The sequence below is a fragment of the Atractosteus spatula genome, chromosome 11 (genome assembly GCF_055471065.1).
Source record: "Atractosteus spatula isolate fAtrSpa1 chromosome 11, fAtrSpa1.hap1, whole genome shotgun sequence".
NCBI lineage: Eukaryota > Metazoa > Chordata > Actinopteri > Semionotiformes > Lepisosteidae > Atractosteus > Atractosteus spatula.
In genome coordinates this window covers 13,888,493-13,915,498 of record NC_142716.1, presented here as the reverse complement: position 1 = coordinate 13,915,498, position 27,006 = coordinate 13,888,493, and the positions used below count along the sequence as shown (strand labels likewise).

The 27,006-nt window shown below is 36.8% G+C and overlaps 1 protein-coding gene across 1 annotated transcript in view; it reads left to right on the top strand.

Moving 5' to 3' along the window:
- Positions 1-4,546: 4,546 nt before the first annotated feature.
- Positions 4,547-27,006, top strand: part of lepr (leptin receptor) — a 36,657-nt gene continuing 14,197 nt past the window's right edge. The window contains exons 1-6 of the mRNA XM_088928321.1: positions 4,547-4,622; positions 16,656-16,702; positions 18,658-18,713; positions 20,429-20,686; positions 21,511-21,634; positions 22,959-23,161. Coding sequence (XP_088784447.1) covers positions 16,698-16,702; positions 18,658-18,713; positions 20,429-20,686; positions 21,511-21,634; positions 22,959-23,161 — 646 coding nt within the window. The 5' untranslated portion in view covers positions 4,547-4,622; positions 16,656-16,697. The remainder of the gene's footprint in view (positions 4,623-16,655; positions 16,703-18,657; positions 18,714-20,428; positions 20,687-21,510; positions 21,635-22,958; positions 23,162-27,006) is intronic.

Below are 27,006 nucleotides of genomic sequence, written 5' to 3'. Positions count from 1 at the left end.
GTCTTGATCAATGTATTGTCATGCACTCAGGCTGCCATCAATCAATACAGGTAGAGTTCTGCAGTGACCAAATGTTTCTGCTCAGGCCATCACACTTCACCATCAATGAGTCTCTTGTATACAGCAATTAGTGAATTGTTCTGCCCGCCACACTCAAAGAAATCTATTAGTCTCTTGTACAAAAAACTTTGTTCTATTACTAAAGATGACTTAGCTCTATATTTCTGAGTCTACCGGAGAAAGTGTGGTTTCCTTGATGCATTGATTTCTTTCTGTGTGTTTCTTTTGTGGTTTTCACCTGGATTAACATTCAACAAGTTAAATTTCGCCTAATTAACTGCTTCATGAGATGATGAAGTGCTTAAGTAACAGTCACTCAAGTGTATCATGGTCTGTCAAGAACGGACAGCTAATAATAAAATAAGGCCAAAAACTATTTAATCAATATGCAAAATCTATATATTTTCTTTCTTTCTAAAAACATACATAGGGTGACAATTTTTCATTTGTAGCTCAACTTTCTCAAGGATTGTTGTATCCTTGAGAAAGGTGATTTGCTAGAAAGCTTCAGTCCACCCAGCTGTACTCCAGCCTATCAAAGATGAGAACTGGAATCCTAGCTACAAAATTAAATTGTTTAAGTAAATTAAATTTAATAGTTTTCTCTTTTGAATCATTTGATTCTTGTAGTCATACTGTAGCTCTGGCACTGTTCTGTGCCTGAAGGCAGGGGGTAAGTGTTTTGTAATCTTAATCTTATTAAATAGGTGTGGCAGTTGAGTGATCATATCTCACCTCTGAATAAGTGATTTTTTGGGGGGAGGGGTAGATTTTGTTGCTTTACTTCTTTTGATATGCATTAAGTACAAAAAGCAACCAGACCTTCAGTTATTTTCCTAATATTGGTAGCAGTTCAGTGCTTGAAAAACATTAGCAAGGACATTTTTTAAAGCAAAATACATTGTGCTTTAGTGCATTTAGGAAATATATGGTGTTCTTAATAATCATTATGGTACAGAACTTATATTGTTACTGCAATCTGAAATGTACTTAATCTAAAAACTACAGTGGAAGCAACCAATACTGAAGCTGGTATTATTAATTTTATGTTTTTTCAACTAGAAGTGACAGAACTAAAGTGCACAGCAGAAAAAAAACAACTTATTTTAAGATGCTATAACTGATTTGATGCATTTAGAGAGACTTTTTTACATAGGTAATGTTTACATAGCCCCAAAAGCCTATCGGAAAAGTGTGGAAACTGGAAAAGACAAACATGGAATTAGCAATGTCTCTTACTGCGGTCATATCTGAGTATAGAAATTACACAAAACTTCAAAGAATTTTATATAATAAAATCTACACATATATTTGATCATTTGATTAAAATATATATTAAATGTTTTATGATGATACGTTGTGATTTAACAAATGGAAATAGAAAAGGGCTACTGAATTAATATATTTTCATCAAAATGTTCATGCATAACTGGCATATGATTTTTTTTGAGAAAAGCCATTGTCGTGTAAATTCATTGGCTTCCATGACCTACAAAGAGATTTTTAAAAATTGTTTGTGGTATACAGTCTCATAGATGTAAACATTGATAGAAATGTTAGCCTGGAGGTGGTGGTTGTATCCCAGTTGCACTGTGTGAGAAACTCAGGCTTCTGTTTTAATCAGTTTCTGGTAAATAGAAAAATGTTCTTCCGTTATTCCTTGATTGGAGTTTTTGTCTCAGTGGAGTTAGACATTTTCCTTATTTGTAAAGTTTTTCTTAAAAATAGAATACTCTAATTTGGAAAACACTTGCTTAGCCAAGTAATACAAGAGCCCAACCTATGCAGGACCGACTTAATAAAAAAACATCAATTAGCAAGCCTGCATTGTCCTTGCCTTTATGCTGACATTATTCCTGGACAACTCAGTAAAAAAAAAGATAAAACAAGTGGTGCAGTGTCACTGCAGCACTGTCACAGAATCTCGTCAGTGTTGTAGTCTGTGTAGAAGACATTTTTACACTGCTGACAATCCCTGAGGAAACTACCGTGCCATAGGTTTAGAATGAGGTCATATAAACTACACCCAAGCTGTAAAGGATACAGAATGCTGAACTTGTTTGGTATGTACTGTCATCCGCTCAACGCCGCCTCAGACACTAAGCCTTCAATAAATCTTTGAGTACAAACACCTGACCCTTCCTTTTGTTGGTTTCGTGCCAAGCCCCAGAGAAGTGCACTTGGCTGTAAATAGAGGCCTGTACTTGACATAATTTCCTTTATAACACATACTGGTGCTGGGCGGCACGGTAACATGATGGGAAGTAGGGTCCTTTGTTTGGTTCTGACCTTGGCATCCATATGCATGGAGATTGCATGCTCTCTCTACAGTCACATGGAGATTTTCCCTCCCATTCATCGAAGGTATGCAGTTTAAGTTCTGTTTTTGCCTTTTCTAAATTGTGCATTGCTCTGTGGTGCTGGCAGTTATGTGCTCTCAGTCCCTCCATATGCCCGGTGCTTTGTGGATAGGCCCTGAATTGCCATGACCTTCATCAGAAAAATAATGATAATGGATCTACAGAGTTTTTTTTTACAGCACAGATTTAATTCACTGACTTAGGGCCTTTGAAAGAGATGGAGTGATCCACTGTTTTCCTTGGAACATATTTCTAGTCAGGTTTTCTTCTGAGCTGTTTAGCTTTCCTTTAGAGTCCAAAAGACAAGTCCCTGCCTGGCCAGTGGAAGCTATTATCATTTGGAGACTGAGCAAGAAGACTTCTTCAATAGGAAATTGCTGATATTCTCCAACCTAGATTTATAGCTTCCCATAACCAGGATTTAAAAAGTGTTTTCTTGGTCTCATGGTAATTTTATTTGCATCTGTTGTCATCTATCCATTATCAGAAAGGAGATTATTATTATTATTATTATTGTTAAAGATGCTTCCTGAAACCTACAGTATCTTGGAAGCATAGGGTACAAGGCAGTATTGCATCCTGGAATATCAGTACTTCGCAGGCATAAATAAGAGACAATTTAGAGACACTGATTAAAAGCCACTTTTTTAAACATGGAAAAAAAACATTAGAACCAAACCGGAAAATAGAATTTGAGATACATGCAAACTCTGGTAGTCAACAGCTTTGAGACAGCAGCACTGATCTGTCCTCTAAAGCTGAGATATGGATCAAAAACAAACAGCTTTTTTTTTCTGTGCATCTGCTTATTTAAGCCTTTCACACTAAGAGACAAAGGTATCATACAACAAGAAGAAAAAAAACGCTTGAATCATGTTTTTTTTGGCATCTGGTGTTTTACGAATGAACTGTGCTAAATCAAACACTCTGTAATTGAAGTCTGGCATAAGACATGCTTTTAATGCCAGAGCATTTCAGCTTTCATAAAAGTAATAAAAATACTTTGTGAAAGGAAAATATCAGAAATTAAATTATTCCATTGCTTGAAGCTATTTTCACAACATTTGGAATGCCTTACATCAGCAATTTTTATACCTTTTTTGGCAACTTAGGGAAGTTAGGCTGGGGTTCTTTAACTTTATTCATCTGAAATCTGGTGCTTGGAAAGCCCACAGTGAATTAATCAAGGGCTTGTGTTTGGCCTTACTGAGGTCTGCTAAGGTTTATGCACATTGTTTTAAATTGGCATTTTTTCATGGTGCAACTAAAATAAAATGTCTTCCCTTAATGTTTTTTTTTGCAATATAGAAGGGTTTTACATGGGTATTTCCAACATCATGGAAACAGGAAGCTGTAAAACCAAAGTAAACACTCTTGCGATATTAATAAATCAAGATCACGACATTTTACACTTCAGCTGACATGCTAAGTTAGACTCTTTAAAATGTTACATTTTGACATTTAATAGGAAAGATAAAAACATAAAAAGGTTACAGAGGAGGTCATTGGGTCTTTGTAGCCCATCTGGTAAAATTGCGCTAAGATCAAAAATAAGGTGATTCATATTGTGCTTAGTTCACTTTTGCACCCTGTTAAACGGATTTGTTGCTGCATAGAAGCTGATGTGTCTGAAGGCCTGCTGAGAAACTTTTTATTATGGAGGGTTTTCTAATATGTCTGTGCGGGTTAATTGGGGAGGTTTTCTGTGTCTAGCAAGGGCCATCAGAAGGTAGACAATGAGGTTTAATTTAATTTCTAAAATTAAAGTGCTAAATCTGTGATCTGACCTTTCCATTGCTTCCTAGCTATACATGCAAAAGAAAGGCTCCAAAGGGAGGAAATTGGTTTACAAGCAATCTTTTTAGAAAGTGGAGGGAGCTCAATTTTAGGGCTGGAATTAACACCCAGCATTGTGAAGGAAATAAGCATGCTACAACTGTTACTTGCAGGCATAAATTTGATCAGAGGGTAGTAAATCTGTCGGGCACACAGATGAGATCTTTCAACAACAAGAAAAACTTGACTCATTTAAAAAATTATCTGTGCATGTAGTGGACTCGTATATTCTGAGGGAAAACTTGGAAATGTAACAATCAGTAAATCTTTTGTTGTTCTCTTTTATACAGGCCTTAAACAGCTTTATGAAAAGAGAAGTGGTCTTTCTTTAACATCAGGACTGCTCTCTCCTGATTGTTGATGCAGGTAGGAAACACAGAGATCGTCAAACTGTGAATCACCAGAATAGAATTATAACATTTTGAGGGATTGCTTTTCTTTATGTACATTTCAAAACCACTTTTTTTATGTGCCAGTGTTGCAATTCACTCAAAAGTGTATCTTTTTGATCAATTATTGACGCACATAGGAATTATAGATCCCCTGAGACCATGACTGTTTTCAGTTGTAGTCATCCCCAATTCAGGCACGTTTCTGTGTCTAGGGAGGTGATGTTAGATGCGTCATCCTTATTTAAAGAACACTGTAAGATGGACTGTTCTTATCATTATCATATCCTAATTCTGAAAAACAGAGTTGTTTGCACTGGGCACTTTGTGTACTGTAAGTATGTAAGTATTTCCTCCAGCACATTTCAATCATCAGTGTAATCTTTGCTGGGTAAGGCTATGTTTCTCCATTTATAATTCAAAATTACTTAAAATTAAGTTTACAATTTGTTAAAAATTGCATTATATGTTTTTGTAAATGATAATTCGGTGGGTTTTCACACACAGTGGCATTTGCGTCTCAGAAGCATGTAGTCTATGATTCTTAGGAGAAAGAAATTCAGTTGATTTTAGAATTGAGACTTTGAGCAGTTAATTCTGAATGTGGCTAATATCACCCTCTGCTGTTACCCTGAAGAACGGGTTTGTAGAGAGTGTCATGAAGTACTTCAAGATTATTTCTAATTTATGTTCCTGAAAAGCAATAACTCTCTTCACCTGTCTAGGAGGCCATGCAATATTTAGCATCTCATTTTCATCCCAGGCATCCTTCATATTTCAACTCTGATGAATAGTCTTAAATTTTAACCTGTGTCCTGCTTGATGGTTTGCTGTGTTACAGAATTGTCCAGTGTGTAATATTTTGGATTAAACATTGTGTGCTTTTTTAAAGCTATTTTGGTTTCTGTCCATTCATATGAATATAAAAAGATCTGTTTCATTCTCATTATTTATTTTTACACCTTTTTCTTTATTATTCAGTCTTTTTTTCATTTGTGATATGGTTTCCCGGTTTTTCTTAATGGGGGTTAATTGTTATGCAGATAAAAACAGAAAGACTGAGATCGAAAGAGAGATAAAATTGTATAGGCCAGAAACTCCTGTTCTACTGTACGTTAGTATTCAATGTTATTATGGTCCTCACATGTTTGCATGAGCTTCCTGTGATTATACAAAAGCCTTCTACAGTATAGCTAAAAATACCAATGCACATGAAATATTGCATAAAACTAAGACATTTTGCACCTTTTAAATGCAAAGGTTTTGTGAAATTAGAACTTCTACAGAGGAGTACATACAGTATATGGCAGTGCTTGAACAGTGTGGTTTGTGGTGTCATCACTGAGTAGCCACTGGTGCCTTGGGGTCATACCTGCATTGATTGCTTAAGTGATCCTGCAGTCCCCTGTACTAAGCTGCAATAGTGGCTCTAAAGGCCTTGTTACAGTAGATGTCACATCGCCTTCACTATATTTAGGTTTAAGGAGTACACATGGTGATGTCCTACTAACCTGCAGGGGGGATTACTGGGCACAAGGAGGTGAGTGATAAAAGATGAGGTTTGACTTTCCCTGGTAATGCATATCTCTGTAGTAGAAATCGTGGCAATTGAAACTGAACCTAACTCCTCCTTTTTTCTTATAGATCATGTATAAAGTAGATATCTGCTAAAAATCATATCTATTGGATTTTAACTTTATTTTCTCAGCTCTTCATCAAATGCAGAATACAATACAAATTACCCTCTTTACTTTTAAATGTTCCCAGTCACCAATAGGAACTCAGCCTTCCAGTAGTAAATTTTCTGGTACTGTATAGTTAAGATTTTATTTGAATCCACTGAATTATTCTTGTAAGCAGTTCCAAATTCCCTGGTCTGCCTTTGGATGATGTTGTTTCTGAAGACACTGGACCAGATACAGTATGTGGATATAACATCTTATTAAACAAAATAATATTCGATTAGAATATAAATGGCTTAACATTTGTTTTGGTTAGTTAGAACACCTTAGGTTCCAGAGGACAAGTTTTTGCTAAATACTGTATGATTTTTGAAACACTCCACTTGTACTCATTCTTCAGAGGAGATGGAAGGCTAGAGAATAAATATAACCCACAAGGTCTTATCCTCATCTCTCATAAATTGCCTCTTACTCCTTTACATCTAATCTGATGAATCACTGGATAATCAAACATCCACATTAACAATGAAATCTTCTAATGTACAGGAACATTATAGGATGTACTGTACAGTAATTCTTAACTTTTTAACTAATTTACTACTTTTCTTCTTCATCTGCTTTATGTAATTTAGAATTGCAGTATTTTTATCTATCAAAAACTGTTCCGAAATCTTGCAGATTGACAATCAAGATAGGTCTCTACATTTCCCTTTGCATGTGCTAATGTATTTAAGAATGGGCTCAGATCATGTGGTCCTTTGACAAAATAAAATGAAAACCATCAGAAAACAGGATAATCATTTAACTCGAGGATATAATTTAAAACCCCCAAAATAATTTAACTTTAATTTAATTTGTTTAGATATTATGTTAAGTCTGGTCTGAAAGATGTGTTAAGGATGTTAAGGAGAAAACTTTTTAAACTGAATTTCTTCAAATCTAATTTATTACTATGCATCAGCGGAACATTTTTCGTTTTCACAAGAAGTAGAAGTCATTGACAAGGGAAATTGAAGAAGATTTAATCATCATCAGAATGGAACACAGTAATCAGGAAGCAATAACTGTGACAGGCTGACAGCAACAGTAGAACAGGATGTATACAATGAGCACCGATCAGGTTGATGCCGAAATTGATCAAATGTGAAAAACGGTCAGAGCAGATGATTGTTACTTATTACTGAAGTACCTTCAGTTCTGATTTTAAAATACAGTAGTTTATGTTCTTGCCATACAGACACTTTTGTTTAGAACAAAATGCAGTAAGTCATGTATAAGGTGTCTAACTGTACATGGTCCAGTACAGGGTGTCGGCAAGCAGTGGGCACAAGGCAGGACACACCCTGAATAGGACTCCAGTCCGTCACAGAACCCACACAGACACTAACACAAACAAGGAAACACACTCTCACCAGGGTTTTTTTCCCCAGAAGTCAATTAACCTATCAGTATGTCTTTGGACTGTGGAAGGAAAACAGAGCACCTGAAGGAAACCCATACAAACATATGGAGACCATGCAAAGTCCAGTTAACACCCCAGGAACAGAACACAGGGCCCCAGCAGTGTGAAGCAGCAATGCTAACCACTACACTGTGTGCTTCTTATAATTCATACAATAAATAAAAAATAAATCCCTTATGTCATGGAAAAATAACCTAATTCTGAATAAACGTGGCATCCCACTGTTTTTTGCTTTATAGATTAGATTAATACACTTGAAATGAGTCTTTTAAGTTGTAAAGCATATGTTATATTACAGCATTCTGAATATAGATGTACATTAACAGTAATTGAATCTCCATTAAGGTAATTCTACAGATGTACATATAGAAAAAAGAAGAAAAATGATCCCAGGACAGCTATAAGGGAATGTTTAAAATTTATTAAACATTTAACATCCTTCTTTCTGAACTTATCGATCCAAACCTTTAAGTATAGCATTTCCAATATACAGTGGGAAAAGTAATTCACAACAGATTAGACAGGACAATTAAGGTTTATAATATGTAATAAGACAACCTAATAAAGCATTGAATGAGGAATTAAAAAACATATTTATTACAGAACGAAAGCAAAAACGGCTTCAGCTAGATTATGAATAACATCAGTTTTGGAACTGATTCATTTTGTTAATAAATGTTAGAATTAATTGTAAGTAATATGCAAATGTCTTCTATCAGAACATCAAGATGATGAAGCATTAAATGAAAAGGTTCCCATTTTTTCCAGGTAGATTTTAAACATGAAAATACACCAAGGTATAAAGCAGCTATACTCTATGGTAAGTGAATGGACACAGGAAGACTGCTGAAGTGCAGTTTTGAAATCTCTAATTAAAAAGAAAATCACTGATGGCCTTAATAGAATCCCTGTTGTATTTATTTATAATTGTCAGTTCAATTAATTAAATCTCATTAACCCTATTTCAATAACCACTATGTGCATCATTGGTAGCAAACTACCCTACCCATGGATAAATGATGTGCTTTTAATCAGGTCCAGGCTCAGTTGTCATGGCAACTGCTTCAATACAACTACCTAAGAATGAGTGACTAATAATGTCATAAAATGATGCAGTATCATGATGCAACTATAATGAATGCAATGCAATAAGAAAATAAAAATGGTCATGTAATATGTTCTTAGCAAAGAAGGCAGGGGAATGTTTCATGAGTTGGATTTCCAAACAAAAAAATGGGATCCTTCAAAAATAAATGGAATGGTTTGGGAGTCCACATAGCGTTTGTGTAATGATAAAGCTAAGATTTACCTTAAAGTTTCTTTTAATTAATCCCCCTACAGCTGTGCTAATGCAGAATCTTTTTAATGCAGCTTAAATATTTAAAGAGTTGCTTTGGCCTTTTGAGGAGTCATATAGCAATAAAGTTGTTTCTCTGAACATCGCAATGTACAGTATATAGTAAACTGGCCTTGAGTAGTGCATCCATTCATACATTATCAGCATCAATTAGACTAGTACAGGGTTCAAGTGAGTTCAAAGACAGTGGCTACAAGGCAATATACATTTTGAACAGGGACGTCCATCACAGTACACACACATGTGTATGAAAGACAATTTGAGATGTCAATTAATCATTAAGCACATTTTAAGACTGAGGGAAGAGATCAGACCACTTAGACAAAACCCACACAGCCACAGGAAACCATGCAAACTCCTCACAGAAATCTCCCCTTGCTGGAATCAAACCCAAGGCCTCATAATGGAGAGGCAACTGTGCTAATCACCAAACCCCTGTCCCACCCAGTACAGCATTTTTTTTTCTTCAACTATAGTTTTGTTAGCTTGGTCAGTGATTTTTTAAGGACTGTGCTTCATCTTATTTTTTCCTACCATGTGGATATATCAATCAATGCAAGGCAGCTCAACCGCCATACAGATTAGCTTAGGTCGGTGTTTCCTTATTAACTTCAAGGACCTGTGAATTGTCATGTCATGTCATTCACCAAACCACTTTATAACCGCGTCCCCGCCACTGTACTGGGTATTAGGACCCACACAGACCGCAGGGTGGGCTCCCCACGTTGGTCCCACTAACACCACTTCCAGCTGCAACCATAGCTTCTCAGGAGGTCTCCCATCCAGGTACCGACCAGGCTCAACCCTGGTTAGCTTCAGTGGGTAGCCAGTTGAGAGCTGCAGGGTGATATGGCTGCTGGTGACCTGTGAATTAAAATGTACACAGCTTTATTTGCACTAATCTTGGACTAGACATGGTCCTGACAGCACTGGTTGGAGTCTGGGCTACTATCTGACAGCCACAAAGCCAAATCATGTACAAATGGCAATTTACTGTAAGTTCAATTCTCGATGTGGGTGCTATCTGTGTTGAGTTTGTATGTTCTCTTTGTGTTAATGTCAGCTTCCCTCGGGTGCTGGGGGTTTTCTCCCACAGTCCCAAAACATACTGGTAGGTAAATTTGCTTCTGGGCAAACTGTCCCTGCCTGTGAATGTGTGCATGCCCATGTCTGTGTGTGCCCTGTGATGGACTACAATTCCGTCCAGGGTGTATTCTGCCTTGTGCCTGTTGCATGCTCAGGCTCCACCACGACCCTGTATTAGTTAAAGTGCTTATAAGATAGATGGATATCAAGAAGTATATTTTTAAGGTGTTTTATTAAACATTAACAAATATAATTTGGACTCTCCTTTAATAAATCCATAATAGTGCAACTGTCTGGTGTATTTCATAGTTAAGCCTTAGTCTTTCCTGTTCCAACGTGTTTTTTTGCATACCCTTCTTCAGTTTTTCAGAAATATCGTCTCAAAGATCTGCAACAGAGCCAACTGCTCCAGGGATAGTTTTCATAGTATATGATTAATATTGCGTGTAAATCAGGCTGTCAATGGCTGTAGTCCATGGAGAACAAAGAATAAGATTAACTACACTGCTCATAATTTTTGAAGTCTTTTCAAGCTTTTTTGTTCTTCAGATCAATAACCCTAAGCCTGGTAGTAAAATGTTTTGCCTAGGCATCTGTCTCATTATTTCAATTTAATAGAGAAGGGGCATCTTCTAGTAATAAAATAGAGGTACATCTCTTTTAGTCCAAATATTGAAATTATATATCCATAAACACACAACTAAGTGTCTCAGAATTTAAAGGGATTATCTGTCTAGGTGAAATTTAATAAAATAAAACATCTGTTTTAAGAATGGGTTTTGGATTTTTTAAAAAGAAATAATTAAATAGTTTTTAGTAAACAGCATACTGTATGTACTGCAGGCAATATGGGCTAAAGCCATATGTTATTTTTTAAAAGAAAAAATAAATGACGCTTTTGATTACTTAAAAAACACCACGGTTGAGGACATCTGCTATTTGTTACAAACAACTGATGTGTGATCAACATCTGTCTAGACAAATGTGTCAGTTTTCTTACTTTGTTCAGTGTTTCTGAATAATGCAATGAACAGAATTTCATAGCTCTTTGTGTAATAAACTGCTTCCTGTTCTTAGTTGTTGCACTTAGTTCTCCTGTTTCACACTTCACTGTTCAAATAGAAGAAGTTCATTGGCTTGACTTTGTCAGTGCCTTTGAGTATTTTGAATACTTGAATTAGATCCATTCAAGTATATACTTGAATATATTTACTCTTGCATTGTACAACTTTAAGGTAACATTGTTAGATTTAAACTTAGTTTTAACTATATATTGAAACATTTTTATTGCATTCCTATGGTACATTGTTTAGAAGACCTCTATTTACATTAGAGGTCTAGGTCTTTTGTGTAAACCTTATTATATTTATATATTCTACATATTACGGCAATACCCTTATTGTATTTATAGTTTGACTGTGACTTGCATGTAACTCTCTTCTATTCTTATCTACATTAAATGTCATCTGCTAGGTGGTAGTCAGTCTTTAATCTCTCTGATTTTTTGTTTTGGCTTCTATAGTGTTTGCTACTGTCTTTTCTCCTGTTCTGGTATCTGCAAACATGACTAGTTTATTAATTATATGTTATTTTAGTAACTGGTATGATAATTAAGAACAGCAGTGATCCAAATACAGTCCCCTGTGGTACTCCACTAACTACATTACTGCAGTACAGGAATTTTGTACTTAGGAGGGAGCAATATTGCAGACAAATGGCAAATGAGTGGGTGAAATGGACACAGGAGACTTATTATAATTAATTGATAGTGTAAAGGGATAGCTTTTATTCCACCCCCAGGATTGCACAGTTTATCCAAAAAAGCTAAACAAAGACAATTGCCTTCTAAAAGGCATCCATTAAAAGCTGTCTGTGGGAAAGCAGCAAACATATTTAACAGTTTTAAGGATTTTATTTTCAGTTTATTATTAAAAAAGATTGACCACTTTAGAAATGTAATATGTACTCCTCTGTACAATATATTACCGGCACTTTTATGTGAGCTCTTGAAAAACCATCATCTGCTGCACAATTACAGCCACCTACTTACCGTACAGTTGGGAGATATAAGGTACAACAATAAAGTTTGTGTGCACATTTCAAATTGTACTGTATATTACTTAGAGTGGGATGCTGAAAGAAAGCATGTCTGTCTTTAGTAACATGTTGCAAGACATACAGTGCTCCCTATATTGTCTGAGCCCTGTCTTTAGCCCAGAACAGTGCCACCCCCCAGACAGTAGAGAATTCCCTACCCCCTAGACAGTAGAGAATTCCCTACCCTCCACTTGCTGGAGAATTCATCACAATCCAGGTCCCAGGGAGGTGATCTGTATCTTAATGCCAAATGAGCCCTGATATACCAGGTGGCTTGATGAATTGGTGTAATATTTTTTTTTCCAGGCCCCTGTCCCTCCTTCACATAGTTTAACCTCCTTATTTATTCCTGTTATTAGCAGGCATTTTAAAAGGAGAAAACCAGAGGGCTACAACGTGCAATCACACAAGTGCAATTATTAACAATCTTCTGATTATTGTTCTTTCCACTCATTCTATGGAACAAACTTTAAGAAGCTGTGGAAAACAGGGATAATTGGGTGCACAAATGAAGCTGTTAATTTTTTTTGGCATTCAGCAGTTCGATTACAGCATTTTTTTCCACACAATCACAGAAGTAGGGTCTCCTTTGGAGCCTTGATGACTCAAGGTAGTGACTCCAACCGTGTAAGTGCAGCTTTCTCCGAACCTTTTTCCCACCCCCAGCCGGGTTACTTCACCATTCATTTCTTCAGAGTTGAATTGTTTACGCCTTCTGAGCTTGGCTTGCGCAGCGCGGTAACTTGCATCTCTTTTTTTCCCTGCCGAGACGCCTGCTAACGAACAGGTAGGAAGCATTGTAATAAGATAAGACTTTTATTACAGATTTTGTGTTTAAAAATGTAATTGTAGCACATTTGTTTTTAAAGGCTTTGTCTTTAATATTTGTTAGTTTGTTACACTTTGCAGCGCACTGCTAACTTGTGCTACAGTAGTCGCTTATTGATATTTTTGAGGGTTAGAGAGGGACGGAGAAATCTTGAGTTTTTAAACCAAGAGCAGTTACACAGATGTTTGACAGAATTAAGTATTGGTTGCAAGCAATGCGCATTAAATTCACATTGCGAAGTATTCAAGATAAACACGCACTGTAAACCTTTATTTTTACCACTACATTTTTCTATCACACTATTAAATGAAGTAGAAGCGAGTCGAAGATTTGCATTTAAATGTGTTTTGCCAGCTGTACGCTTTAGACCGAATTAGCATTGTTTTTTAAATCATTAAAAGGACACGCAGAGATCAAACACTACTGATAAACAGTAGTGCAGGAGCTTTCCTTCATTGTCGTCCTCTGAAATTATGTTATTTTGTTTAAACAATACATTTCGAAATCATAACGTTCAGTTAAATTTATTGTAAACAATTATATTTTAATGGACTCGGAGATTTCTGATCCTCATTTCGATCAGTCCTCCCAGGAGTCTACTATAAAAGAGCATGTGCGGTTCAAAATACTTAAACGGCAACAGTTATGTGTAACCTTACCTCTAACAAAACAGCTCATGTAAACAATGTAGGGAAATAGAATTTAAGGAGCGTTAAGAAATCTGCAGTGTATTCCTGTTGAGTCCTGTGTCTTTATCTTTTTCTACTAGTTTGATGATTTTTATATGGATTTTCCGTCATCACCACTTTTACCTTTTAACAACATTGCGTCTTATTGTATATACAGTACAGTACAGCACAGTACTTACATCAAGATAGCTGTTACTCTTCATCTGTCTGATAGAAATATTATTTTACTCTCTAGTCTAATGCTCTTGAAGTTTCTGGAAATGCAAGTAAGGAAATGTAAAATTGAATTATACCGAGCATCAAAAACAAACCACTTAGCCTTGTGAAGATGTGGCAATCAGGAAAATGGCATTTTATTCGTCACAAGTGTACTGAGATTTTATTGAACAAACATGACATAGTTAAATTCATTATCCTGATTAATCATCTGCGGAGGTCTACTGTAAATGCCACGGGCTAGCAAATGTGTGACTACTGCTGGAAGTGATATAAGCTGTACATTTGCGACTCGTGCTGTACACCAGCTTGCAGATGCTGTCTTGCGGGACTCGTTTCCATTTCTCTCCTACGGCTGGAACAAGTGTGGTCTCTGAGCCCTTGTTGCCACACATCATCCCAGCTCATTCCACAACTGTTTAGTTTTGAGGAGTTGGGAATCCAGTAGCGCAACTCCCTCTACACACAGTCAGAATTAGAAAGCTGTTTGCACACGAGCCGCATGAGAACATGTGTTGTCTTGCTGTAATGTTGTTGCATCACAATGAGCCTTAAGGAAGTGCAGCAAGTGAGGTCCTATTGATCAATGGATCATCACGTATTCAGGTTGCTATCAATTGCTGCAAGTGGAGTTCAGTAATGACTGGCCACTTCTGCTTAGACTCAGGCTTGAACTTCTTTGTCAGTGGATTTTTTGTGCAGAATAATTAGTGTAGAATTCTACACACCTGTGCCAAGCTCTCTGAAATCCATTAGGTTCTTCTGCAAAAATCCATGATTCATCACTACAGGGGACAAAACTCTGCTACTGGTGTTTCAACCTGAGGCGATTTAGTCAAGTCTCCATCATACAAGGGGCACAATGGCATTGCTTTCTTGACAAATGGAGCAAATAAGTTTCTTTTTGCGTGCTTTTTTTCATGAGTTCACAAAGCTTGACAATCAGCACATTATGTGTGTCCGATCAACTCTCAACTCTCTCACTAATGAGGTGATTTTATGTTTGTACAACAGTCATTGCAGTTAGTCATGAATGATCAGTTAGTCAACGTTGCATCCAAATTGCTTGATCAGTATCTAAAGTCTGCATACTTTATTTTCTTAAAACAGACACATACATAGACAGGTAGGTTTCTCTTGATGCTCAATGTATTTTACCCATACATTTTATTATAATATCAAAAGATTTTAAGATACATGTTTAATGCCATATTATGGCTTTTATTAAGTCTTACATTGTGTGCACCTCCTTTAAACTTAGAAGTGTGCCTTTAGCTTACAATTTCTATTTTACCACGTTCATTACCATTTTTTTTAAATTTAACTATCCTAAGCAATTCTGCATTGTAATTTCACTATTCTTCATTGTCATGTTGCCTACAAATAATTACATAATGAATAATGCATACAACAATTCAGTACGGAATTGACGTCATCACAACCTTGGGTTCATGGTGCATTTTTCTTCATAGCACTATCAGGAGAATTAACCTGAACAGTATCTTTGTAGTAACCATATGGTACTTCAGGTAATTCAATGCAGCAATGGAAAACTTCACAGAGATCAGCATATTAACTTCACATACATGTAATATTCAGTGGCTTTTAATCCACTGTTTAAACGTGACATATGTTGGTATTTAATCATAACATTCAACTTAGTTTTGTTATTGAGTTGTACTGTATACCTTGTTTTTGTTAGGAACAGTGCAGAGTACTTAGAGTACTATCAAACATGTTTTGATATAGGATGAATTTTTAATATGAAATATATGCATGCACTCAGAAAAGCCTTCCTGGAAAATATTCCCCAGATGTGAAAAGCCACTTGCCTGGTACTCATCCCTTATTATTACTCTTATTGTAACGTTTTAATAACACATAATGATTTGAGCATGTGAAGGTAGATTCTGGCAGTGTGTTCAATGAGAAGAGGTAGCACAGCTGTTACCCCCCCCCCCCACCCTCCTTAACCCATTAATGCATTGTGGGATTTTTAGTTCCAAAGTGATAGTACTGTAGCTCTCCCACATTATTTAAAAGAGCATTGCCTTTCTACACTTTTCAGTATACTTGTGTCTTTTTAGAATCTTCAGAACTTTTTCCCAGATTGAAATTTATATAAAGAGTTGTGGGTTGTACTCTGTAGACAACGAAGACTATAGCCAGTGTCATTAGAAAATGTCAATACAAGCTTTACATTCTCATAGGACAAGTATACTGTAAAACAGTGACTTGGGGATAGGATCTCATCTTTTGGAATGTATTCAACCGCGGTGCTTATTTTGTAGAAGCACAAATAAATTGTATTGGTCACTGTGTCATAGCGTTCGTCTAGAGTGAAATTGATTTTATTAACTCTGTCATGAATCATTAATTTTTGATGAAATGTAGAATCTTGATTCCCTTGAACTGTTCCTTCTTCGATGTGCGCAGATGTGACATATATACTATGTTAATTAAATTGTCAATATTATTATCTGTTTAAATTGTTTTAGCTTTCTAAACAAAAAATTTCTGTATATTTACTTTAAGCACTTAAGGTTTCCTTGCAGTTCTTTGTTGAATTATTACTCTTTCTCTGTTTTTCAGTGAAGTCTAACTTCTGGAAAGGGATGTTTACCTGCAAGTAAAATGATGTAAGTATTGCCTCTTTTCTTATTATTCAGTGAAAAGTTTCTACAAAAATACAGGAGAGTACAGTACTGTATGTAGTCAGATTGTTCTTTAGAGTCATTTAAACTGTGTACAACATTTGCAGTAAGTATTCATGTCTTAAAACTTGTCATTTAAACATTAATTGTATTTGGAGCTTACAAATACTATAAAAGTGCAACCCTGGATTCAGCTAGGTGACATCTCAATAGACTAGAATACACAGTATTCTGGAAAGAAACTGTTATGGTTAAAGCCAGCCGTGCTGTATATAAAAAGAAAGATCAATTTCTGTGAAAAGAGGATTACCTGTGGATTTTTACACATGCAAATTAAGCAAAAGCTTGTTTTTCTAATTCCATTTCACAGTTTTGAAAATGAGGCACTTAAAGATTTGAAAAAAAGGTGATCATGAATGATGCATAAGGCAATTATATGCTTTCAAAATATGTTATGAGATAGGGCATGACTGGAAACATGCAGCATTTTCTTTATATATAATATTTGCTAAGTTAAAGGTTGTCATTACAAACCATAATAAGAAGCATCTTAAAGCATACAAAGTGCATAAAGCCATATGTCCACTAGCATTTGTTGATTATGCAAAATGCATGCTGATGCATTAATGAGAGTAATTGATTAACACATGGTTTTCATAAACCTTCTTAACCATAAGGTGTAGATTAAGTCATGTAGATGTTATTTCTGATGGAAAGCAGGTGTTATAGTTTGAGATCTAATAAAAAAGTGTTTTAACTTACTATGGAGGCATGAATTAATATCAAAGCAGAAACGTCCAGAGCTCAAAGGACACTGATAGCCACAGATTATAGTGCAAGGCAAGCCTTACTGAGTACCATATGTCAGAGGAAGAAATTGCACCAAATAAGATTGAGCACCAATTCAGTATTATCTTTATCTTTCAAATCTTTAATTTTCAGGCTTCTCTGCCTGCTTTTAGCCCATTAAGACTCCAGATTCTGACATTTCACAATAATGGTTAGTAAGGTACATTTTTGCAGCAACGTATTGTATGTTTGTGTCTTTTTTAATGTGTGGCATGCGGTTTTCTGCATTATATATTTCATGGCACATTAATTTTGCTGATATTTAGGGACTTTATTGCCAAGAATGTTTTGCTTGTAAAAATGTTTTATAGTATTCTTTCTGCTCCAAAAAAACAATTGCTTCCAAATGCTGTCACTTCTACACTACCTTATATTTGGTCAATCTGTGCTCTTTCTAGTATAGTCAATACTATATGTATAAGATAAGATCACTTTATTGGCCATATACAATTCCTTTTATTAGGAATTTGTCTTTTCACATACCCTTACTTGCTCTCCATGAGACACAAAGACATGGAGAGAAACTTGGGGTCCAAGCACAGGATCAGCTATATGTACAGCACCCCTGAAGCAGTTGGGGTTAAGGGCCTTGCTCAGGGGCCCAACTGAGTAGAATTCCTCTGCCAGCCACGGGATACGAACCGGCAACCTTCCAGCCACAGGCGCAAATCCTTAGACACAGAGCCACCACACCGCCCCCTATAGCATCATTTCTGTAAAACCTACTTTATTTCTGCATGTTCAGGCACTCCTTATTCCAAGAGATCTGCTAATAGTTGAGACATAATGCGGTGTGTGTTACTATACTAGATTTCCACAAATGCCCAAAATCAAAATTCACAGAACAACGTTTTATCTAGATGAAATCAGAATTTTGGTCCAGTGCGAAGCTTCTTTCTTTTACCCAATGAAATTCTGCTATTGAGTATTGAGCTTGTCATAGGCATATCAGTTTAAGAGTTACTTTAATCTTATGTTTGTAATGAAGTTTGTTCACCTTAAAACTCTCCCTGAAATTCAATTTATGTTTACAGTATTTCTGAGCTGTGAATATAGTGCATGCTTAATTTAATTTTCTCTTTGCTCTCTAGTCAACCTCTGGAAAAGGTGCTTTTGTTTGCTTTCTTCATTGCAACTTTACAACATGGTAAGTGTGTCTGTCTCATGCATTTTAAATATCCAACTTTCTTGCATGTCAAATATGCAGCGCTCTGAGAATTTCTTTTTGTATATGTCCTGCTTTCTAAAGTGGCTTTTCTTTGGGATTATTCCCCTGTTAAATACCACCAATTATTAGTGCAACACTTTGCACTGTAGTACTGACACAGCTGTGTATATCAGGGGTCCAGCACTGTGAGACAGCAATCCTAACCAGTGTGCTAGCCACCAAAAAGTGGCTGTGGATGTTTTCCAAATAATGTGGTGGACTTGCATTGATGATGATGATGATTATAATAATAATAAAGTTGTTGATGATGATGAGCAGTCTTTCTGTTTCGAAGTATTTCTCATGTTGCTTTTCTCAATTTGTAAAGCTTATTTTGCTCCAAGTAATAAAAAAGTAAAGTATATCTGAAGCCAAAAAAAGGAAAAGTACAACAAAACAAATTGTTTATTGCTATAAGGAGGTATGACATTTTGTAGTCACTACTTATAGTTATGTCAGTGACTATGAAGCTAATGTATAGCTAAAATGTTCCACAGAGAAGGATTTCTGGTGCTTTTCAACAACTCCCATGTTTCTTGAGATGGAATTAATTTGAAACAATAATGGACTTTAGCTGTGGACACAAAATTGTAAATCTGTAGGAAAGTTTCTCTTTGAATGTTTGTTCATGGAGGATGATTCACTCTCAGTAGGAGGATGTGTGGGTCAAATCCCTAAAGAAAAAATGTAATAATCCACCTATATAATGTCCTGTTTTATTGCATTTATTGACACTGGAGAGTAAAGAGTATGTTCCAACACGCTCTTCCCCTGTACATTAAGCTTTTTAGATGTCTATCCAGTTTCTTTATAAACTACAGTATATTCAAATCACATACACGTCTGGGTGTAAGTCCAGTACATAGACATATTGAGTCACTAAGCACATAAATCCTGCTATAACAAATCAAGTAAACTGGTAACATTGTATTAAACATTATAGGTAATTTGTAACATTTGCTTCAGGTTTATTTTCACATTGATGAACTTTGGTCAATGCAAAAACTACAGTGTCTATGCTCATAGAATTAATCATTTATTAATGTTATATGTGCATAAGATATTTTCAGAAATCCTACATTTTTTTCTGGATCCTTATTAAGCCAGGGGTAGTATTGTACATCACTAGCTGGTGGCTAGTGTGGATTTAATGGTTCTGACGGGCAGCTCTACAAAAATATCACACCTGTCAATAAGCCTTATCCAGGAATACTGCTGGCCTCACAACTAGGTGATACTTACAGCGTTGTGGCTCTTCAGCAAAAATGTCTCACGTCTTGTGCCTTGGTAGAAAGTAAAAAGTATTTTTTTTTACATACTGCTCCTGACAATGCATTCATAGTGTTTAGCCTTGAAATATATATTGTGACTAAGTCTTTCTTGTAAGTGCCAAGGGATGCTGCAAATGGATGACTATTCAGTTTGAATTGAATAATAAATAAAAATACGTTAACGATTGCAGGAGAGGTTCCTTGTGTTGTCACGAACCCAGCTCATTTATTGCTTGGACATTTTTTCACTCTTGAGTGAATAAAGGCTTGTCACCTGTGTTCTCCACTTTCTGTGGATTTGACATGCTCTGTGTGCAGTAACTAAGACATTGTAAGAAGCAATTAAAGTCTGGATGTGATGTTGAAACTCTGTTTGGGTTTCAGATGTTGTAGCTCCGATTTCTACAGATGGGCCATTTAGTTCATTTCAGGGCTGGCCTTCAGAGTTTGCTTTGTGCTGCAGTCTGCCTAACAATGAGCAAGGACACATGGGTTTCACCGAAGAATGGTCAGATAGTGAACAGAGTTTGAACTCAAGCATTGGAGGGCTGGCTGAATTAGACTACGAAAATGCAACCCAGTGCTACTTGTGGCCTGACAAAAATCATACAAGATCTCAGAGTGAAGACAAGAAAGCTGAAGGTAAGACAACTTAATTAATTTCCATACAGGCCCACGATATCATTACAGACCTGGAAGTCCAACAAAAAATAATTTTTGGACCTCATCTGGAAATTCTCAGATTCTAATGAATATACCGTAAAACAAAAACTCCTGGATATGTGGTTAACAAGTGTATGCCTCACTCTGTTTTCCACAAGTGTGTAGTTATTAGTTGCGTACTGAGATACAACCTCAAAACAGCACAGCTCTTTAAAGGAACATTTGTATTTTCAAATTTTTACATTTTTCTTTGAGTTAATTATTTTTAAACATTGTTTGTCGAATAATGCAGTCTATGGAACTGACTCAGAGTATTGACATTTTGGCTTTGTAAGCAAACTTATTAGAGGACATTAGAAAAGTACTAGAATGCCCTTTAACCAGTGAGTGCTGATTTTCTATGAGGGAGAATTTCGGGGACAAGTCAACAACCTCTTTTGACCTTCCAATGAGAGAAAAATCTGAGCTTCATAACAAGGGCAAAGGTCACTCTGGCAATGTATGAGAAAAATTATCTCTTGCAGTGAGCTGTTCTGATCTCTTGCCTTAGCTTTGAGGTTCTTTTCTCCCATCCTGTTTGCAGTCAAAACAGACATGTTCATTAAATAACAGGTTATTTGAACTTGAAGCACAGTTAAAATATAACACAATTAATTTGTTTTTCTGTTGCCTTCTTTGAGCTGTTAATTTGTAAATGAAAATGGCAATGGCATGTTCCTAATAAGCCCCTTGCAGAAAATGCTGGTAATTTAATTTAGCCTTGGAGTGTGTTGAAGCTAACGTGTTAATTGAATTTCTTTCAGTTTTCTGTTTGAACATCCTGTGCTGGGTTGATGGAAACCTGGAACATTTAATTTGTAATCTGAAGCCACACACAAAATATCCAGACAGGAGCAGGTTCTTTACAATTAGGCTGCGATATTCATTGTAAGTATTGGGTTTCTGTCTGGCTCTTCATTTTCTAGGTAATATTTCTTTTTAATATGTTCACTTTACCTTTCATGAAAATTATATGCATTGTTAGTGTTTTTTGACATTTTGTTATGAAAAGGTTTTTGTTTTATTCATATATATATATTTGAAAAAACAGTGTAGAAATATGTATGTTCTTTGTCTGCTGTATGGCATTCCTGTGTTCTTGCAGTCTTGTACCATTAAATAAGACTCAAATAGATCTGTTGCTTAACATTCAGAATGGAATACCTATGGGAAAAGCTCTGATGCATCCTTTAGGAGTGGTTATGAAATAGAAAATGTCCTGTTTTTATTACAGATTGCTGTATATTAAGTGTTTTCTTTCAGATTGCTTTTCAGTATTATTATCTTTTGTCTGTGTTTTGCCAATGTAAAACCCAAGACCTTTTGGGCATGCATAAGAAACAAAATACTGCCATTATATACCGTACAGATTTTTAAATAGCGATTGCTTCAGCTGTCTTTCAGATTTGTATGCCAAACAGTAGAACTTTTACTTTCTTCCCAAGTCAAGTTTAAGATATTTTTTTCACAAGCTTTTTTATGCTGGAAAAGATAGAGATTTCCACAGAAATTCAGAAGCAAGTAGACTCAATGACTAATATTTGAGAAATAATAGCAATCCTGATGATATAAGCCATACTTTTAATGTACTGTATAAATAATGTTCATGTTATTCATGAAGTTAATCACATCATTATTATGTTGTACTTAGTGCTTTATCACAGCTGGTGCTGTGTTTGGCCTGTTTTTTTCATGTCAAAACCCTCACTTCAATGTGTAATTGTCCTGTCCTATAAAAAGCAAAGTCGTTTGAAGCACTGCATCTCTCAGTTAATACGTGAGGTTTATCAAAAACCACCTGCAGTCTTTACTGATCTGTGCAGCTGTAAGTTAGTCCATAGATGACTCCACTGAAGTCTGACTTTGTCTAAGACTAATAGATACCTGGGGTTTATTTTAAAAAAATTGTAACATCTCTGATTGTAAAAAGCATTTCCACTAACGAGATCCATCTACTGCTTTTGAAGCTCTGATACACAAGCTCCATGTTTGAAGTGGTAAAGATTGTAAAAGTAGACACATAGTGGTATTTTATTTGTCTAATAATGTAACATTGCCATGTTGAGTATTTATTTGGGACTTTTTTATGTTTTCTTTCCTGTATTGCTGACCAGAAGAATTGAAAATGATTTACTGTTTGCCTACTGAAACAGTTGATCTTGATATCCTTATATTTAAAAAATCCAAATACTGTATACTGTATATATTTTAGGTCAGATTCACACACAAGTGTTTCTTCTAAACAAAAAGAAGAGGTTGTTTATGCTGCTGAAAGTAGCTGTGAAGGAGAGGACACCTTACGATGTGCTATACCTCTAAAAAGCCCGAATAGCACCCATACCTTGAGAGTTACAATCTCAGATGGCAAAGGAGCTATAGAATCACCAGCGATGCATATTGTCCCTGGAAATGTGGGTAAGTTATCATTTTGTTTAGAAAGGCACAGTGTGTTTCTCTAATATTGCCTTAATTGGAATGTTATTTTGTGTCTGTTACATGTTATTCTTTAAAACACATTAGTGTTAGATATGTACACAGTATTGCCAATAACTATTGGAATAAGAAAAACAGGTCGATAAATAAAAGTGGAAAATTCCTGAAAAATTTCAATATTTTACTTTGTTGACACACTCCTGTGTCATTGATTGTCAAGCAAACCATCAGAAACTGCCACACTGCCTCAAGGCTTATGGAAGTTTTGGCCATGTGACACATAACAGCATGGAAACCAAAGCTGTACAGTAGTTACTAAAGTTACTACTCCCTTTGACTGAAGGCAGCCAACTTCAGAATTCACCCAGTGCTGTAAGTAAGACTCTGAGAGTCTGATATTGTTGATAATAGAAGAGGTTGTGGGAGAAACTTGATGTCTCCAGAACTGGTGTCAAACTCCTGAGCATGAATTCTTTGTGTGACAGGTGATGATCATGTAGATATTTCGAGAAGACTGATCCTAGAAGTACAGGAGTCAGTGTTTTTTCCAGAACACTAAGATGCTCCTTAGCTCAAAATGGTCTCAGTGAGTGTGTAGCTACTTGCAAGCCACTGTGGGTGGCAGGAAACGATAAAACAAGGTTTCAAGCAATTATGTTGTAGCATGTTAGTGTGCTGCTGTATTAGATAACATTTAATTTTTACCCAAAAGTTATTAATTCATGTTGTGTGATTTGAATTATATGTCCACTTTTTCCTTACCTTTCTTCTCCAGAACTACACCATTCATTTGCCACCAAATTGTGCTGTGTTAGCAGTTAAATTAGAATGGTTGATATATGACAATTCACTACATGTCCAGTGTATGTGGTAAATCGCCACAGGGGTTGCAAGTCATTCAGCAGTACAGACTACATTTATCACCAGGAATAAAACGGCTGGTTATAGAAGACCTGAGATGCTCTTTTACCACAGTTCATCCCTGACAATATCCCCAATCCAGTCATGAACACACACTAAAACACTTTTACTTCCTCAGTATATTCTTTTGGTCTTCTTTATGAAAAATGTCGCCTCACCATTTGTTTGTAATACCCCCAACAAACACCATGCCAAGCAAGAAATGTAATGGATTTGTACAGTCTTGCACCTCCCACTGCTCAAATTCTCATAGTTTCCCCAAGAATCCCAGCTGGCAACTACCAGACTACCGAACAAAACACAGTTTTTGATGTTCATAATTACCTCCAGGTTAATCATGATTGTGTTGAAATAGAACCTTATTTCTGAGAGTTTATTTTGCCAACATTAGCCTTGTAAAAATGAGGCTTTGTTCTGAGGAGTTGATTTACAAGGGTGGACCCAGAGAAATGTGCATTAGATAACCCAAAAATTATTCACAAGGATATAAAACGAAAGCAGATTTTTGAAAAAACGTTAAGTGGTTTGAAGAAAGTTCACGTGGTGTACATCTCTTTATTGTGCCAGTGTTACAGACTGTATCCAGACTTTTAAAGAAATTAATAGCACATGTTCACTGCTGTTACTGTAAAGGGGCTTAGTGCAGGATAGAGATTTGTGTTGTGGACCCCTGACTACTGATTCATAGGTTCAATTCTATGGGCAGGTGAGCTGCTGCTCTACCCTTGAGTAAGGAATTTTGCTGGGTAGTAGGTTAAAAAAAAACTGTAATTTTACTTTCATTCATGTCTGAGCCTGATGCACTCAAGTGATTGTGTTGCACAAACACTTAATCACCTCATTAGTTGAGAGTGTTGATTGGACATGGGTGATGATGTGATTTAGCCTGTTGCATTTCAATCCTGGTAAAAATGACTAAAGAAAAACACAGAAAGGAACCTGTACACACTGCTAATCAAGGGGACTAGGGCTTTGTGCCAGTTTTAGCAACAGTGGAGCCATGTCTTCTTTAGCAATGAAGCAATGTTTTCTCATAGACTTTCCTGATGTTGGTAAGTGTGTTTCATATATACTGTATAGAATGATGCCCTAATTGTTGTGTTCAACAGACAAATGAATGGGGACATCTAAGTGTCAGATAGTGTGTACACATGCTATTGAACTGCATGTGTAGTTATTGATGTTTATCTCACTGCATGGCTCTACATTGATCAGATCTCATTACCATTCCAGTGGGCGCATCCTGACTGCACAACGTTTCAACTGGACAACATGTGGTCAGGTCACTAGTAAAACAATTGAGATAGAAACTCACACAATTGCATCTGCAACCTGGTATTAAGTAAACATCACTGAAGTCCAGCTTGTATAGCCTGTTGATCTTCTTCTTCTTCGCATTTTCCCACTTATGTGGGGTCTGCTTGTTTGCACCGATTTTTCCACTTCGTACGGTCTGCGGCATCTCGGCAGGTGACTTTTGCGAGGTGCATGTCGTCTTTCAGCCGATCCAGCCAGCGCGTAAATGGTCGTCCACGGGGCCTGCGGCCTTCCACATTCAGTTCGAGGGCGGTCTTTGCCATTGATGTGTCATTGCTGCGGAGCACGTGTCCATACCATCGCAGCCGCGATTCCCTCATTTTCTCAGTGATTGGGGCGACTTTGAGTGTTTTTCGCACCCCTTCATTCATGACATGGTCTCGTCTTGTCAAGCCGAGGGTCCATCGCAGCATCTTTATTTCCATCGTATGGAGTGCCTGTTTATGTTTCTTTGTCGTTGGCCAGCATTCAGTTCCATATAGGGCCACTGGTCTGATCACTGAGTGGTAGACTTTGGATTTTAGGCGTAAAGGGATCTTCTTGTCGCATAGTACTCCAGTGACCTGCCGCCATTTCATCCAAGTGGCGCTGACTCGCGTCTTGGCGTCTTGGAGGGTAGTGCAGTCGGAGTTGACACATGAGCCTAGGTACTTGAACTGTGTCACTTTGTTCAGTTGGACCCCACCAGCTGCGATTGTGCCATCGGTTTGATCACCGCATTCCAGGTACTCCATCTTCTTGATGTTCAATTTCATCCCGAATCGTTCAAGGCGCGTCTTCCACTCCTGTACTTGTTGTTCAAGGCCGTGTCGCGTTTCACTTGCTATCATAACATCGTCAGCATACAATATCGTCCATGGATGCCTCGTTTGGATATCTTTGGTCACTGTATCCATGCAAAGTATGAATAGCAGAGGAGACAAGGCTGAGCCTTGGTGGACACCAACATTGATCGGGAAGGTGTCTGAGGTTCCAGCTGCGCAACGTACTGAGCTAGTGGCCTTTTGGTACAGGAGCTTTGTCCAGCTGACATACAGTAGGCTTCGGGGACGTGGTGTTGTCGCAGCGCCAGCCAGATGAGATTGTGCGGTACCCTGTCGAATGCCTTTTCCAGGTCGAGAAATGCCATATGGATCATTTTTCTCTTCTCGTGGTGCCTTTCCATCAGTAGGCGAGCTGTGTGTATGGCATCTGTTGTTCCGCAGTTTTTCACAAAGCCGCATTGGTTTGGCAAGATATCGACGATGGTTCTTCGTCGTGCGTCCAGCACACGCTCGAAAATCTTCATTGTATGGCACAGCAGCCGGATCGGCCTGTAATTGGAGCAGTCATTAACGTCGCCTTGCCTTTGCAAATTGGCACTGTGATGCTGGTTTGCCAGCCTGTTGTACAGCCTTGTACAGCCTGTTGATATGAAATGTTCTCAGCATAATGAATTTAAGTGTGCCATATCTGTTTAAGAATGTCAGTGCACCTGTTGCAGAAGTTTTTTTTGTCATTTTCCTTATAATAACTTTGAATTTACTGCAGGTATTTGTAATAATCTGCATTTATTAATGTGCAGCTGAGCGCAGTCCAATTATTTTTCA